This window comes from Nematolebias whitei, chromosome 5, assembly GCF_014905685.2.
Source record: "Nematolebias whitei isolate Nwh7 chromosome 5, NemWhi1, whole genome shotgun sequence".
Lineage (NCBI taxonomy): Eukaryota > Metazoa > Chordata > Actinopteri > Cyprinodontiformes > Rivulidae > Nematolebias > Nematolebias whitei.
In genome coordinates, this window is record NC_056502.1 from 29,696,520 (window position 1) to 29,714,110 (window position 17,591).

Sequence of the window (17,591 nt, forward strand, 5' to 3'; positions counted from 1 at the left end):
CCAGTATGTACATATTTACACACACACACACAGGTTCTTGAATGAGATAATTGTGTGGCAAGTTTGAAAGCTTTCTTTGCTCAAGAGTTTCTGAATGCAACACTCACAGTTTGCTGCTTGTACCAGGTGCATTTCTTCCCTCGCCCCGTAAGAAACGTGAACTCGCAAAATATATTACATATCGATAACACAAGACATTGTCAAAGAGTGCCATCAAGTATCAAAACTGTATAAATGTACAAAATGGAGTAGCAGTGACACGAGTCAACTGAGTGGTACAAAGTACTGTAGCAGCAACGTCTGTACTGGATCAGTTTTTGCCGACATGCACAGGTATGAAACTGTGAGCTGCTTCTCGCCTCCCCTCCAGAAACCATCTGACATCACTCTGCTAAATCATTGCAAACTGGGCAGAGAAATCCCACCAGTGTGCAGTTTTACAAATGAAATAAGTGTTGCGCTTTGCTTTCAAAAACATGCCCATACAGTATTCAAGGCACTGCAATGATGTAGAAATGTGATGACAGCAATGAATTCGCCTTTCACTTTGAAAACACAGTTGGATTTGAGTGACGGTGGCTCGTGTGGAAAGTGTGCAAATTCTTCCATGTGTACTGTACATGTGTTGGCAGAAGCTGACGGTTGTGTAAGACATCAACATGACTGGTGACAGAAAGGGTGAACGAAGTGGGGCCGGGGCTGTATATTCACCGAGACTCTTAAGAGTAGGAGCGTTAAACAAGAAAGTTCTGTCTAAGGCACAGTTTCCCCAAAGCAAATTAGAGAAACAGAAACACAAGTTAGTTGAAAATCAGAGCAGGTTTCACTAAATTACACTCTGAATTCGAGTTACTCTAAAGTAAGAGACACATTTCAAAGGTTTTATGAGCACAATACAAAACATTTACCGGTAGCTTCATCCCCCTTCAGACTGCCCAGAGACACATCTTTGCACTGATGGAAAGACATATGGATTTGCAGGTTCTGAGACTTCATTAAAAAAAAAAAGTCTGCAGATCCCTCCCATTTAAAATTACGGATTTAAATAGTGAATGTTTGTAGTTTATGAGTGTTTTTTCTGGACTGGACCAGAACAGAGAATTCAACCTTAATGTTTTTGGTGCAAGATATTTAGCTGGGTAGGATTTTTTCTTGTATGAGGCGGCGCAGGGTGACAGATCCTGTCGAGTGGAGGGAGCAGTTTTATCCACCACCAGCTGCAATGGTGGAGCCAGGGGGTGGACAATGGTGGCCTTGGCCACCATACATTAATCTTCAGCCACCCAAATCACTTGAGGAAATTATACTTTTAAGCAATATGAAAACTAGAAAGCATAGTTTCCTCAAATGATAGGGGTGGTTGACAACATGGCCATCTTGGAATTTGACATGGCAACTCAATTTTTTAAATTAACCTGTTTCTTGTGCCTAGATGCAGCCACACCCCAGAATTTGTCAGTACGTCACTTATTTTTCAAGTTATCATGCTCACAACATGCATGAACAGACAAGTGGATGGAGAGAGGGTATTTCCCTATTTTTGCTTTGCAATGAGGGACAAAAAACTAACAAACAAGGAAAAAAGTCCTACCTTAAGATTCATGACATATACAAGCACAAGGCAGGGGTAATTCACTTTACGTTTTTTTATTTTTTATTTATCTTTTTGAAACCCAAAATGTTTCTGTGCTGAATAAAAATCTTACTAAGAAAATACATTTAAAAGTAACTCGGCTTTCACAAGATGACGAACGTCTCAAGGTGACAAACACACTAGAAAGAACCAAATGCCTAGTCAGAAGTTTAAATGGTCACTTAAACATTTCTGCCCAAAACAAATTAATTGCACCCAACTTGACAATAAACCGAACACAGGCTGCAGCTCTGCTGAAGGAAATGGACTCCACAGTCAGAGAACCTGCACTGTAACAATAAAAGCCCTAGCGTTCCCAGTGGCACTCAAAACACTGTACTGCACTTCAGTAGTTAAATCCCCAGCCATATATCTCACCAGTAAGAGGTACCATCCAATTAAGAGGTATAATTGACCGTATAACTTTGAACAGACGATAGCACTGACACTATTCAGAGAGGCAGTTTCTTTCTGCTGCTGCAGTTCCTCTGACATGCTTACCATTTAGAAAAATAACTCCCTGATCCCATTGATCAGATCAGAAGCTCCCCTTCTCCATAACAGAAAATAATTCTCATCAGGGCTGGGAACAAAAAAAAAAAAAAAAAAAGAAGATGATAGATCTGGATTGTTTGAAAAACAAAATGTCTATGTTATTTGGTATTGTGAAATAAAACCTCTGTATTTATATTACTGAGCATAAAATACTCAATTTGATCTATTTGCCAATAAGGAGCCGGCACTCACAGAGTGCAAAAAGACAAGATCTGAGAAGGTGTGGAACCCTTCCTCCCTCTTCCATATTTCATGTTATGAATGCAGATATTTGCAACATTTATAATTGTTGCTGAAAGTGTGCTTTATGTTTTGAGCAAAACTGCGTCTTTGCTGCAAATCAGCAGGGCGTGAGGAAATCAGCCTCTACGTTGCGGCGTAAAATTTAACAAGTTGTCTCCTCGCTCGTGTTGCGAGACGAGCAGCGGACATCAAACCATGGTGCAGATAGTGTTGAGGTTGGGGTCGAAGCGCACCACTTTCCCCTCAGCAGCTTTCGTGTTTGTGTTGTACATGGGGTTCTCGAACGTCGCCTGCCCGTTGTTGTTCTCGTGGACAGAACATCCCGTGTACTGCGCTTTATCTGTTTTTCTGTGGAAAATACATATAAATAATTTTTAAAACAGCATTAGCTGAAAGACAGGCTACCAGTTAGCAGTCCCATCCTCCCAATCACACAAACATGCTTTCATTATCTTGATGTGGACAGCTGCAAAAGGTAAATGAGGCTGTGAGGTAATTACTGTTGAAAAGAGCAGTCGGAGCAGCCTCATGTCATTTCACTAGTAACTAACATATTGAGAGCAACATTTGCATGTCAGACTACACATATGCACTTCCAGAGAGCTAATCTGTTTAAACCAAGACAAAATGCACACGCACCTAAAGCCCTCTCCATATGATACTAAAGTAGTTCTCATTAAAAGGGTCTGATGTATGCTGCTGTGTGACTCAGAGTGGATGTAATACACTGACTAATGTTGCATCATGCTTTGAAGTTTCTCACAAGCACACTACTATTTCTAGTGAGCAAGCTTTAGAAGCTCCAAGCTTCGACTACCTGCTCGACTTGTAAAATGTTTGCTTTGGCTCAAGGTGTTCAGACATAAAACTCTTAACAGGGAATCTGTGGTGAGAAGCTAAACCTTAGAAAAAGATCTTAAATTTGACTTCTAAAGAAGTGGCACAGCTTCTGAAGAACCGCCTACCTCTGCTTGTAGAGATAAAAGCCGAGGCCTGCAAAGATGAGGGCGAAGAAAGGCACAAGAATAGCAACAGCAACGGAGCTGCTGTTGGTGGAACCGTTGGGTTCGGGGTCCGGGAGGGTCACGTTCTCTCTCAGAGTCAAGCCTGACAAAAGACAAGCAATTTAGCGTTAATTCAAAACAAGAATGGCCGATAATACAATATGATTGCAATTGGTTCAAATGTAGAGCCCAAACAGAAAAATTAACCAAAGACAAAGCAGTGAAAGATACATATCTGCTGCTGCTGATGACAGTAATGATGATGATGATGAAAATGATGGTGAAGATCATAATGTGGAGCTGCAGTAGCCACTTGATAAAAAAAAAAGCCAGCCGCACTGATCACACTGATAATCATCCCTGTGACTGTGGTAATCTGGTTGAGAACAATCATGTGATAATGACAGCAGTGATGAGGAGCACAAAGAACTGAATGACAATGATGCTGAAGGGGACAAGCTGCTGCTTCACGTGTGAATGTGAATAAATGAGAGAAGGATGACAGCAGTGCACTGAAACGCCACGCATGTTCTCAGTGTGGGGAAAAATAATAGAACGTACAATTTACAGAATAAAAGAAGTGCTGTTAGAAAGTTAATGTTACATCGGATCACATCATTTTGTGTTGTATAACATCATGTGCATCTTCTTGTATCATATAACATATAATCTTCTATTGTATTATATCCTTTCATACATCCTCTCTTCATCTCAAAAAGTACTGCATATGGCACATTTTACGCCATTTACACACTAACATAAAGAAATCCCACAATCTATAGCCAGATAAGCAAATACCCTGTTTAAACGGTGATCTTGATTCGTGACCCTGACCTCGGAGCTTGGATGTTGCAAAGTGTGCGCCACTGACAAGAACCTGGTTTTTGGATTCAACAGTACAGCTAGACAACAAGAGCATTTAAACAATTTTATTGTTTTGAAGCTGCTGGTGGGAGTCTGGATCCCATCACAGGAACAGGTCTTCTCAGGCAGGTGAGGTGGGAGCCACCTGTCGGAGCTTGATGAGACAGTGTCACTGTTACTGGTGGGAGAGCAGCTGCAGAGGGAGGCCTTTACTGCTGTACATAGTTTCGACAGATGGGCAATCTTAAGTCGTGGTCCGAAAAGCAAAACGCAGGGGTCAAGCACGAGGAGTCAGAGGTCCAAAAACAAATCCAGAGGGTGATCCTTAATACAATATCCGTAGAGCAAAAAGAGTAGTCGTTACCAGGGTCAGAAGGGCAGAACAGGACCAGACGTGGAGCAGGCAGGACGGCGAATCAAAGAGATAAGGTGTGAGGTTGAAACGAGAAAGTCAGGCATGAAAGATGTCTGGATATCTACTGATGAGTGGTCAATAATCTGGCCGAGAACTTGCATGGATGGAGCTCTTAAATAGAGTGTGCATCAGGTGCAGGGCACGAATGGCGGAGAAGTGGGCGTGGCAGAGATAATGAGAACCACTCTCCGTCTAGAGAGGATATTTGTGTTTATGAAGTCTCATTAACTTATCTTGAGCAGAAATTATGGGCAGGACAAAAAAAAGTTTACCGACAGACGTACAGAGCTCGCCTTCGACGAGCGTATAAAAATGATTCACTGTCTTTACATTATTTTTAAACAATCATATTGATCAGGGAAGATCAACTTTGTTGGAATATCACTTATTTATAATCAAGATTTGCATAGTTATTTATTTATTATTTGTTTATTTTCCTTTAAAAAAATTGCTGCATTGAAATGTTGATGATTTCTGACTCTGTAGCAGAACATAAAAAACACATCTGACAAGTAGCTAGCTGATTCGTTGCTTTTGGATAACCTTACTGACAGACAGAGTTCACTGCAGAACTTCAGCCTCTAATTCAAACTGCCCGAGGACGACGAGATGAGGAAGGCGAGATGAATTACATTTGTTACAAGCAAAAGTGAAATGTGTGATGGCAGACGTTAGCAGACTAGACACACAGCACATTTCACAGCGAGAATTATTAGATAAACTGCAGCTGCTGTGAATCAGCGAGGAGCTTAAACAGAATATCTGACTTGATCAGAAGCTGCAACAATGTTCAGCGTCAGAGAAATTATAACTGGTCTAAAAGAACACAAAATAAAAATGTGAACTTGCATGATGAAGATTGTTTAAGTTTAGCTTTAAACTTTAAACTCCATTCAGTTTGTAACCTGAAGTAAGCACAAACAAAATGGATGTCTGGATTTAAATGTCAACACTACAGTATCTTTCCGTGTGTTGTGTAAAATGAAACATAAGCACTATAGTGACTGATGATAAGGGTTTTGGTATTTAAAAGTTGCTTACCAAGTCGCTGCAGTCCAAACTGTCCAAAGTCTTTGCCCTGAATGAAGCCCTGGAACACGTAGCTCCCCCCCTCAGGCTCAGCAGAAACCTGGTAGGAACAGAGAACACGCCGTTCCAGGAACAGGACGTTTTGTTTCAACTGCACACGTACAATTTTCTTTTTCAGGCAACTCAGTCAGTGTCAAGTGTGTTCCACACTCCATCCAAACCTGCAGATATACTGTATTAAGTGCCACGGTTCACACATTTTGTCATGCTACAAAATGAAATGGCACCTTTGTTATTTTTGAAATTGCACTTGACAATAGAAGCTGAGCAGTGTGCTATCAATAGCTCAGCACACTGCAGTCACCTGTCACAACCTCTTGTTCAGCACACTTTTTGAAGTTTGCTGTGGCAGAAATAAATGTTCACATCCTAAAATGTTCTGGAGCTGTTGCAGGGCTCGCAGATGTCAGATGAAACTGTTCAGAAGCTAACGTGCAGCTGTGATCAGTAGTTTACACACCCTCATCAGAGGCATGGATGACATTCATTTTGGTCTGTTAAAGGTTTACTTCAACCATACTTTTCCCAGGGTGAAAGGATATTAAACAAGATTACAGCATACGGCACATTATACGCCTGCCTGCAAATTATTATAGCAAAACAGCAATCTATAGCTTTGACTCGGACAAGCAAAGACCTTGATTTGTGACCTTGACCTTGAAGCTGGGGTGATGAAAGGTTTGTGACACTCCGTCCAGTGATGATGCAGATGAAGGGCTTAATTTGCAAACTGATCAATGCTGGAATGCAAATAGCAGGCAGGCCGATGGATGTGTGTGTGTGGAGGATGCATGGGAGGCGGGGGAAGTGGAGGGAGCTTGTAGGTCCTCCTCCCCCTTAAATTTTTGAATTTTTTGCATTTTGGTGTAGCCTATTTTAACGGGTTATTAAACATTTACGTTTACCTACATTTGTAAACACTTGATTCAATCACTATTTTAGAGAGCAACAGCAGGTTGTGTGTGAATAGAGCAGCTCCGATTCTGGCAAGCATGCCCCCCCCCCCCCCCCCCCCACCCCCCACACAAACTTCATGTTTCGGAGCTGAACTCTTCTCCGCTGATTTCATTCTTGCGCGTTGTTGCTCCTGCTGCTCCAACCTCAGTCACGATTGCCTTCTCAGTTGTCCAACTAAGGACAATCCATCCATTTATTTTATGAAAGTAAATTGGACTGTCTTTTCAACATTTTGATCGCTGTTATTTTGACAAATTAACATGGTTGTTTTGATTCATGATTAATGTGAAGAATAAACATCAAACATTTCTCTCCTTGTATTTTTTTTACTGTATGTCTGAAATGTATGCGTGAGTTCACATCAGGAGGCAGCACGGTGGCGCAACTGGTAGAGCTGCTGCCTCTCAGCAGCAGGTCCCCGGTTCAAATCCAGGTCCGGAGGCCTTTCTGGGTGGAGCTTTCATGTTCTCTCCGTGCATGCGTGGGTTTTCTCCGGTTACTTCGGTTTCCTCCCACAGAACAAAAAACATGCATGTTAGACTTATTGGTAACTCTAAATTGTCCTTAGGTGTGAGTGAGAGAGTGAATGGTTGCTTGTCCCCTTTGTCTCTATGTATCCCCGTGATGGACTTGCAACCTGTCCAAGGTGTACCCTGCCCCTTGTACAGTGATTGCTGGACATGGACATCTGTGACCCCCCGTGACCCAAAATGGAAGAAGTGGGTAAAAGATAATGAATGGATGGACGGAGTTCACATCAGGAGTTGTGCGAGCTCAGAGCTGTCTGGAGACGCTCCTGTGTAGAGCTGTCATTTCTAACCCGAACCTGGAGCCCGGCCCCGCCCAACCCGGTTTCGAACCGGGCCGGGCCATAATAATGTGCTTAATGTGCAGGCCGGGTCGGTGTCGGGCTTTTTATTGCGTCAGGGACAATCCTATTATATGCCAACAAGGCTTGCAATACTGTCACCTGCTGCAGGTGGCCATTTGACTGTGCTCTGACTGTCTGGTTGAAAGAGGTAAAAAGTTCAGTTAAGCTACAGATGGACTACTGCCAGCGATCCATCAGCCCAAATAGGTTCATTCAGCCGCTGCACTCAGCGGACGAGCGCGGCCGACGAGATTGGGTGGTGCGGGCTGGGGCCAGGTCGTATTTTTTGGACCAGAGTGCAACTCTACTCCTATGCATAATGTGCAATGTCTGCAGGGAGTGCCACTGAAGGTGTCGGATGAAGACGCTTCATCCCCGTGGGACATGCTGTCCACGTCTCTGCTGGGCAGCAGAGTGTGCGTGAGCTGGTGCGCCTGCTGCAGCCGTAATATCCACTCTACAGACTGGGTCCGCCAGGCTAAGGGCAACTTCTCCTCTCATTGTGTTCTTAATAAATAATCCAAAATAAAAATGTGTGATGACTTTGAACTTTTAGGGGCGGAGATTTGATTTGCCGGATTCAAGCAAACAGTTGCTGGAACACACCCTGTCAAAATGAGGGAGTTTTCAGATCCTGTTCCGGCAGGATCCAGCTCAAATTAAGCACTGTGCATGAGTAGAAATTTTTTTTAAATTACCTCGAGCCAATCAGAAGTTGTGGCTCGGAAAAAACAAACTTTACGTACGTATGGAGACTGTACCGTAATACGTCTCCCCTTTCAACTGGCGTATAAAAAACACAAATTCAATGTATTTTAAAAATAATAATTTAGAAAATATAGTTTTCTTTCTTTTTTCTTTCTATTTCGCACTGGGTTGAGAAAGCAGACCTATTCATCATGTTTGTGTGTGTCTCTTTCTTGTCCTCTCAAAGCCCAGCCGGTCGAGGCAGATGGCTGCTCATTCTGAGCCTGGTTCTGTCCGAGGATTCTTCCTGTTAAGAAGGAGTCGTTCCTTTCACTATTGCCAACGTGCTGCTCAGGATGGGGGAATGCAACAAAATGAAGATTTGATGCAATCTGCTGGCTTCCTTAAGTAACGTTTTACTAATTGGGTTTTTACAAGTGAAAAAAAATCGTATTTGTTAGGAACGGACAGACTGTAATGAATTTGAATCTGGTCTGACTTGTTTGTTGTTTTGTACAGTGCTCTGAGAAGACTTTTAACGTGAATTGGTGCTATATAAATGCTAAACTGAATTACTAGAGAGACCTTTAAGTTGTAGTTTCATTTAAAGAAAACTCATTTCTGGTTTTCACAAAGTTACAGTCCTGCCTGAAACATCCTCGTCTGTCAGAATGGATTAATTAATCCAATTAAAGTAAAGAAAAATGTTGCAAATTGTATTTATTCTTGTAAAAAAGATTATTTATGTACACTTACAAATCCATCCATTGTCCAGTTCTCCTCAGTAATCCTGTTTAAGGAGCTGTAGGCTAGCGCTCTCATTTGGTACAGCAAGAGCATCAACCGGGCCTCCTGACGTTTGTAGACTCCTACACAACAGAAATTAACAAGCAATGAAACCTGGAACTGGGGTGAAATAGAAACCTCAAATAAAGAAAACTGCTGAGGAGGAAGACAAAAAGAGGCAAGGAACTCAGACAGAGCAGAATAATTCATTCGTCTTTAAAACCAATAGTTCATTTCCAGTCTCATGCATGAGATCGTTTGGTGATTGACTGATTGACACCAGGCACCCTCAGAATAAATGGAAGTGACATACAGAGGTGCTGTGGGAGGAAGCAGAAGACAGATGATTTATAGATGACTCACCAGAGAGCAGAAACTCCATGCTACTGTCTGTTAAAGTTACATTGACTTTTCCACTTGTGGCGTTAAAGCTTGTGACGGTCAGACTCATCGGCTGCTTCTGGCCCTTGTAGTCATAGGAGCCTTTCCAGATGAAATCAGGAGCAAACACATCGTCAGGAACTGCAGAAAAAAAAGACATTGTTTGAAAATTAAAATATTTTTAACTAAACTTGAACACTTGTATTTCAAAATGTATTTGTATATGCAGAGAGAATATCATTTTGTTTAGACAATCTCAATAATTAAGTTTCAACAGAGACAAAAATGACATGCTAAAATCAGCAGAACATTTTTTTTTTCATAATTAGAAAACAACAAACAGCCCCTTCCCAGCGTTTTGCTCCATCATTATCTGCTGATAATTATATTATATTGTTTTTTGGATTTGAGGAGACAATTAGAAGAAAAATAAAAAGTGACAACTTCTCGCTAATCAGATGAAACAAACTCGGACATAATCACAACAATCACACTGTAATTACAAGGAAAAGAAGGCTTAAAAAGGTAGAAGATAAATGTAAATTTATTGTAGATTCCTAATACCCGTGTTGTGACTGCTGTTAATAAGCTACTGTCAAACTCAGGAACACTGTTGATTAAAAGGTCAAACAAAACTCTAAAGGAAATAAAAGCATGTAGTGTTAGTGAAGCAACATGTTCATATGATCATGTAAAACAGAGGATACTTGCGTGAACACACCAGGTAAACCCATCTTAGGCTCCCTTCACACTGGTTAATGACCCCGCTATGATGTAAATGATGTATGATGATAAAAATCAACTGGAATGTTGGTGTTTTTTTTGTTTTTTTGCAGTCATGGTGAGGTTCACTACTCACTAGGCCCCCAGGTTCACTCATGCCCTAGTAAACCTATATTTATATATTTGTACTATGTATTTCTATTATAAATACAAAAAAAACAGGGAACACAAGCCAGTCTCTTGTGCCGGTACCAAGCTCGGGTAAATGGTGAGGGTTGTGGCAGGAAGGGCATCTGACATAAAACACTTTTGCCAAAACTAATTTGCGAGTTCATCTAAGCAAGCACACGGGTTGAACAACTGGGAGATAAAGTTAGAGAAGCCAGACTGAGATGGTTTGGACATGTCCAGAGGAAGGACAGTGGCTATATTGGTAGAAGAATGTTAGAAATGCAGCTGCCAAGAAAAAGACAAAGAGGAGATATATGGATGCAGTTAGAAAGGACATGGAGGTAGTTGGAGTGAATACAAAGTGACATGGAGGAGAAGGACTCGCTGTGGTGACCCCTGAGGAGGGAAAAGCCAAAAGAAGAAGAATAAGGTGAGGTTCACTACGGCATATTTAGAATGCACTGGGCTTCCCATTATTCTGGATAGTTGTGATAGATCCATGAAGGTTCAGAGTATGCACTACTTGTGCTTCTTTATAATGTAGGGTCTCTGTGCACCAGTTTAGCATGGCCATGAATAATTTGAAGCAGGGCGTGATACCCACCCTGATGTGGACCGAGAGGGTTGTAGATGGGACATGGGGCCTGAAACCTGGGCATGGTGGGATTGTGGGTGTATGTGGTGGCATTGTTGTGGGAGTATACTGCAGACAGATACAGTGTGATACTGTCACAGGAGAGCAAGGAAGAAAAAACTTATTTGGTGAGTACTATGAGAGCATCATGATTGTGTTCACAGTGAAGAAAGTTTTCCAAATTTACTGCAACCCAGCTACATTTTAATACTTTGTAGATTATGTTACAGGAATTAGTGATGTCACCATTTAGAGTGAAGGAGGTTTAAGGTTCAGAGGCTTCATGCAGTAGTATGTAAAAAAACAATTTAGATTTATCTACCGGTAACCGTGCATATGCATGTTTCTGCACACTTTTCCTTTATACATCCCAACGAACGTGGAACTGAATGCACATACGACACCTCCCCTGACATGCTTCTATTTAAATGTACAAATATGTCCTGTATGTGTGATTCTTCTCCCTGCATGACCAAAGATGATGTCTAGATGCAGGAAAACAAGGAAATTCATGGATTGTGTCATAGATACCCCTTAAATAAAGTATTGAGGTGTAAAATGCATTTATCCACTGTTCTCTGGCATGCACAAAGCTGCAAATTGTCAGGGAAGTGCACATTCACAGAAGTAACAAAAAGGTTAATTGGTCAGACATGAAGGTGGGAGTGAAGCAAAGGATGGCCACCTATTGCCTCTCATTCAAGACGTCGCTCACTGTACATGAATTGTTCATAAACACTGTTGTTGTAAATGAATGACCTAACCCATGTAGCAGATCTGTCCAGTTCCCTCTGTAAGGCTCTGGTTGGCTCCGGACGCTTGGGTCAGTTCAGCACAAAGTTCTAAAATAATGACCCTGGGACTTTAAATTGGCCATTAACCCAAACATCAAACCAACAAATTGGTATGATCCTTGAAAACAAGCTCCTTCCCAGTTCTTCTATTTGCGATGTCCTCCCACAGCGTCAACACAGCCATTGTTCCACAACTACGTACAACTTTATGCAGCTATTTAAAGCCATGTGTCATTGTCTACACCAGGGCTATTCAACTAAACTGCTCAGGGGGCCACAGTTACTGAAACCCAAGGGCTCAGGGGCCACACATCCAGCTATTGTCATTAAGTAAGTTTGTTTTATGGTTTAAAGTCTAGTCTTATTTAAAAATGAATCCATTGGTGGGTTGAACTGAGCTCACCCATGGGCCTGATTTGGCCCCGGGCCACCAGTTGAATACCTCTGGTACACCTTGTTGCCCTGAAGAATCATCAAATGAAACAACAACAGAAAATTGTTGCCAAAAAGAATGGAGTCATATTTTGGTGTGTTTAGGTGAGTTTCTGTATTTTGCAGTTTGATAATGTTGATTGAAACATTTTGTGTGGCAGTGCGTATATTCTCGAGGCAGGTCAACAGTTTATGTATATTTGAGTACACTTTGACACAACGTTCGTTTGCCTACATCCTGACAAGTCACATGGCATATGTGGCGTTTTTATATGGATGCACCGTTCATACGAGACCCCTGGTGTTTGGACACAAAAGACTAGGTAAAAAAATAAAAAATAAAAGTTGGAAACAATCTAAAACTCTGTATTAAACTTACTGGTATTATATAAAAAAGTGTAATGTGGTATTATACATAGTGCAATACTTTTAACATAGACTAATCACAAAAGGCAGCAATAAAATGTAATTATCTGCAAACGTCTGTTACAATATTCTACTCTCACACATTTCTAGAGTGTCTTTGACTCTTGACACAAAAATGCAAATGAGATTCTTCTGAACATTACAATTATAAATAAATCTATTACCAGTTACATGCACATACTATGGTACACATTAGATGTAGGCTAATTAAAATACTGCACTGATATTTTCTAATTAGGCACACTGTGCTTCTTTCATGACCTTTTCATACTTCCTAATAAGATTTTTTGCACTAATTACATTTAATTATGATTTGTAGTAATATTCATCCTTGATTATTCAAAGTTTTCAATACAGAACTGTAAAACAAAGAGAATAAGGGGACTAGTTATGAATCACACCAACAGCTTTTTTCTCCAAATCTTTTGTTCTGACTGATTGAAAAAAGTGCACAGATGTTTTTTCTCCTTTAGACATTACAATAAACATAACAGTGGACTGAGATTACTAAATTAATAACATTACAGAACAGTCCACCTGTTATTGAAGGTTTGACAAGGAATTTTGTTCAATCAAATAATTAGTTACCGTGGTTGATTGTGGTCAATTTCAAAAACAGAAAAGAAAAGTCAGTATTTTTTTAGCTCTGCAGTTTGTGTCTTTAAATACTCACCTTTCAGCTTGGGGCTTGGTGTCCCTGGGACGTGTTTGACAATTTTCTCATGTGACTTTGATCCGACTGCAGATAAACATAAATATGCACGTCACAGAGATGTACACACAGCTAGGCTTAACAGCTATAGGATCCTTCCAATGTGAAAATGACTTAAACTGTAACAAGCTGCAATATTAAACATTTCCTTAATTTCTTCAAGAAAGCTTATTTCTAATGTGAATGTTTATGTATAATAAGAAAAATCTCTGCCTTATAAAAGCTAGTTCATAACACCAGGACAGAGCCATTCTTCCATGTTCAGTATATTCCAAAGCTTATGCTGAACAGTTTTTAGTTTTACTCCATCATCTGCGACCTCTGCCAGCAGCGTACCTCTGCATACAGGCACCTTGCCAGTCCAGCTGCCGTCAGAGCGGCAGACACGATGCTCCGAACCCCCGGAGAGGAAATAACCCGGCTGACAGGTGTACACCAGGGTGTAACCGTAGGAGGGCAGGTCCAGACCCATAACGTCAGCATTGGCTGGGCTCTTCGGCTGCTTGCAGGAGTGAGCTGAAGATTAAACAGAGGGCAAATGTGTTTCTATACACACTATCTGCTCAGATAACAAAGAAGCAATATACACACACGTTCAAGTGCACACTAATACACACAAACAGAAGTATAAGGAAAAGCAAGACATTTTAACCCACTATGGGGAGAGAGGCAGAGGTTGAGGAAAAAAATAGAAAAGGACTACGAGGAGAGCCTCTGTCAAAGCCAATGATTTCTTTAGTTTTCATGGCAGTATTTGGGAGATAGTCGCCGGATCAAATTCTGGCCCAGGGCCATTCTGGGTGGAGTTTGCATGTTCTCTCCGTGCATGCGTGGGTTTTCTCCAGGTACTCCAGTTTCCTCCCACAGACCAAAAACATGCATGTTAGACTGATTGGTAACTCTAAATTGTCCCTAGGTGTGAGTGAGAGAGTGAATGGTTGTTGGTCTCTATGTGTCCCTGTGATGGACTGGAGACCTGTCCAGGGTGTCCCCTGCCTCTCGCATAATGATTGCTGGATACGGGCACCAGTGAACTCTGAGACCTGAAAAGGAAGAAGCAGGTAAAGATAATGGATGGATGGATGGATGGATGGATGGACAAGTATAAAGTTCAACTTGTTTTTCTATATTATTGCAGATATAAATAAAAACAAACATCTCTATTGGCTGAATTTTATTTATTATATTCATAAAAAGTCCATGAAGGAGAATCAATTCTTAATACTCGCAGTTTTGTCACTGTAATGTGTGGCTTGGCATGCTCACTACTTGATTCTTACCCTAGTTTACATAAAAGTTTAAAAGATCAAAAGCGTTGAATTACAAACCACAAAAATCGTGTGTTATGATGCAGTGCATGGAGTGCAACACGAGGTCTTGCAGAAGTGATAACACTTCAGCCAGAGGTTAAAACTGGAACATTTATTATGATGTTTTTTTTTTAAATAATCTACATACTCCAGATATACACACAACTATTACCAGGGTCCTGTTTACATCATGAGTTTACAGAAATAGCAAACATCCTTCTAAGACTTGGATGAGGTGCAAATGAGCACAAAGGTTGGAAAGTCTCAAGCGACCTTTTTCCATGGGCTCGACTCGACCCTACTCAACTTGACTCGGTTCGACCCGGGGTGACTTCAGAGTCTTTCCGTTGAATAATCCCACCTACTTCCAACTCGGTTCTTCTGAGCGAGCCAAGTCGAGCAGAAGGCTTGACGTCAGCAGACTGCAGAACACTGACTGACCAGAGAGCGGTGTTGACAGGGACTTTATTGTACTTATTTTGATTGGTGGTAACTTCTGGGTGGCCAATCAGGTTGAGGTGGTGCTCATTTATAGGGAAAACTACAGAGACCGTGTAGAAACAAGCTGGGTCAAATTATGGCAAAGTAAGACTGGACAATAGAAAATGGCAAAAGACACAAATCCAGAGGAAGACAAATGTGATCACACGAGATTTAGAAGAGCCGCCTGTGTCTCATCACACTGTATGAAGTTAAAACTGATTAAAACTGGGTTCTACTTTGTTACAGCAACATTCTTTTAAACTACTCCTGAAATAAAATAGAACTTACAAATAATACGTATAATATGATCGTTAGTCCTTAATACAGTATCTAGTGCTACTATACAGTTTTTTGAGTAATCATACAGGCTTTAAAATTAAGCAACATATAATCCATCCATCCATTTTCTTCTGCTTATCCGGGGTCGGGTCGCGAGGGTAGCAGCCTAAATAGGGAGGCCTACTAAACTGACCTCAAACCTCTCCTTGACCCATGTGAACTACACATGGCCTATAGCTTGAATGTAATCCAACCCATGAAGACAAAAGTCTGGAATCCTGCTCATCCTGCTCAGTCATTAAGACAGAACATTTCGCCCTTGATAATGACCCGGATCAGAGCAGACCCTCTAAATGTCTGATTTTTCAATCATCACTCGCTTCACTTGAAGGCAATTCTTCTGTACATCCTTTCCTGTGCAGCAAGAACTGCAGTCTCCTCAGAAGAGCAATCCAGTCTACATTTGATTAACGCTAAGGACCGCTGCCCTCTGGTCACACATGCTACGCACATTGATCAAGTCTGCTTGTGGAAGTCAGTCAGAGCCTACTCGGAGGACACTTTTAGCCTCGTTGAAGTGTTGTGATTTCGCCTGCAGAAGAAACTGAATCTTTATGCAGACGTAGCTCAGAGGATTGCATTTTATTTATTATGCTAGATTTGGAAATTCAGGCAAATTTAGGTTGGAAACCATCACCGTGCCAGTAAAATCTGTCAGCTCAGGTATACATACAGCCATGAAGGTGACAGGAAGAAGCGAACGCCAGTGATTTATGAGCAGTCTCTTCTCAGTGAAGCTCAGAGGATATTGACCCACACATCACATATTTTTAAGATGAAAAGCAAGCGCTTTCCCTCCAGCAGACAATGCTGATATCTTTAAAAAAAACTTTCTTCTGCTGCAAACTTTAAAACAAACGAAGGCTGAAGGGAATGTGGAACAGCGAGATTAATCCTCAAATGCCTCCATTCCTCAAAGCAACCGAGTCTGATGAAGTCTAAGGCAGCTTTTTTAACCTGAACTCTTCTTTTATTTGTAAATGAACTCATCTGTCTGTCTGTCAGTGTGTCTACATGTCTATAAAGTCTGTGTTTTTTTTTTTTGCTTGTTTCTAGCATGTGCAGTACATGCTATCTGCAGTACTTTACGTAACACATTCTGTTGGGACACTGGTAAATGTGGAATTTGTTCAAAGTTCTTGTAAAATATTTTAATTACCTCCTCTTATTAAATAATTATTTGCAACAAGTATATATAATATTCGCTACGTGTATATTTTGTAACATGAAACGTTTAAATTAAGTTTCAGAAGTCATCTGAGCAGGGGGGATAAAAAGTTGGTATTGGTCACATGATTGATCGAGAAAACTGAAGAAAAGACTTTGATGAGACAAAACCGAACTATTTGATGAACACCACCAGGAAGTGCTCATTATTTTTCTTTTTGAATACTAATTTTCAAACTTACAAAGCTCCTTAGCTGAAAAGAAAAGTGGAATCAAGGAATAACAAGCGGTATGCCGATGTCCGCCATTGCTGAGTGATTTGAGAAGTGAAAGTTTATACAGGTAGTTTTGGAGATGAGTGTTTCCCTAGACTTGAATTTAACATAGAATGCAAGTAACAGAAACCTTAATGTTCTTAGGGCCATATTAAAGTGGGTAGGAGTTACAATGTGGAGGAGAACAGAGGTAGTTTATTTTAATTTTTGCTTGTCTGAGGTAGCACAGAGTAACAGATCTTGGCGAGTGGAGGGAGAAATTTTATCCACCACCAAGTACAGTGGTGGAGTCAGGAGGTGGCCAGTGGTGGCTTTGACCACCATGGATTAAACTTCGCTCACCCCAATCATTTGAGGAAACAATAATTTTAACCAATATAAAAGCTAGAAATAGTGATTTCAACAAACTGTATATATATATATATATATATTGCAAGCCCCACTTTTCAGTTTTTTATTTGTTAAAAAAGTTTGACACATCCAATAAATTTCATTCCACTTCAAGATTGTGTCCCACTTGTCGTTGATTCTTCACAAAAAATTAAAATTTTATATCTTTAAGTTTGAAGCCTGAAATGTGGCAAAAGGTTTAAAAGTTCAAGGGGCCGAACACTTTCGAAAGGCACTGTATGTATATATA

At 40.8% G+C, this 17,591-nt stretch overlaps 1 protein-coding gene across 1 annotated transcript in view; it reads right to left on the reverse strand.

Moving 5' to 3' along the window:
- Nucleotides 1–2,432: 2,432 nt before the first annotated feature.
- LOC119410362 (CUB and sushi domain-containing protein 3) overlaps nt 2,433–17,591 on the reverse strand; it is a 416,314-nt gene continuing 401,155 nt past the window's right edge. Inside the window, exons 53-59 of the mRNA XM_037677273.1 lie at nt 13,714–13,893; nt 13,339–13,404; nt 9,468–9,626; nt 9,075–9,187; nt 5,756–5,843; nt 3,397–3,538; nt 2,433–2,779 (exon numbers count right to left, since the gene is read on the reverse strand). Coding sequence (XP_037533201.1) covers nt 2,620–2,779; nt 3,397–3,538; nt 5,756–5,843; nt 9,075–9,187; nt 9,468–9,626; nt 13,339–13,404; nt 13,714–13,893 — 908 coding nt within the window. The 3' untranslated portion in view covers nt 2,433–2,619. The remainder of the gene's footprint in view (nt 2,780–3,396; nt 3,539–5,755; nt 5,844–9,074; nt 9,188–9,467; nt 9,627–13,338; nt 13,405–13,713; nt 13,894–17,591) is intronic.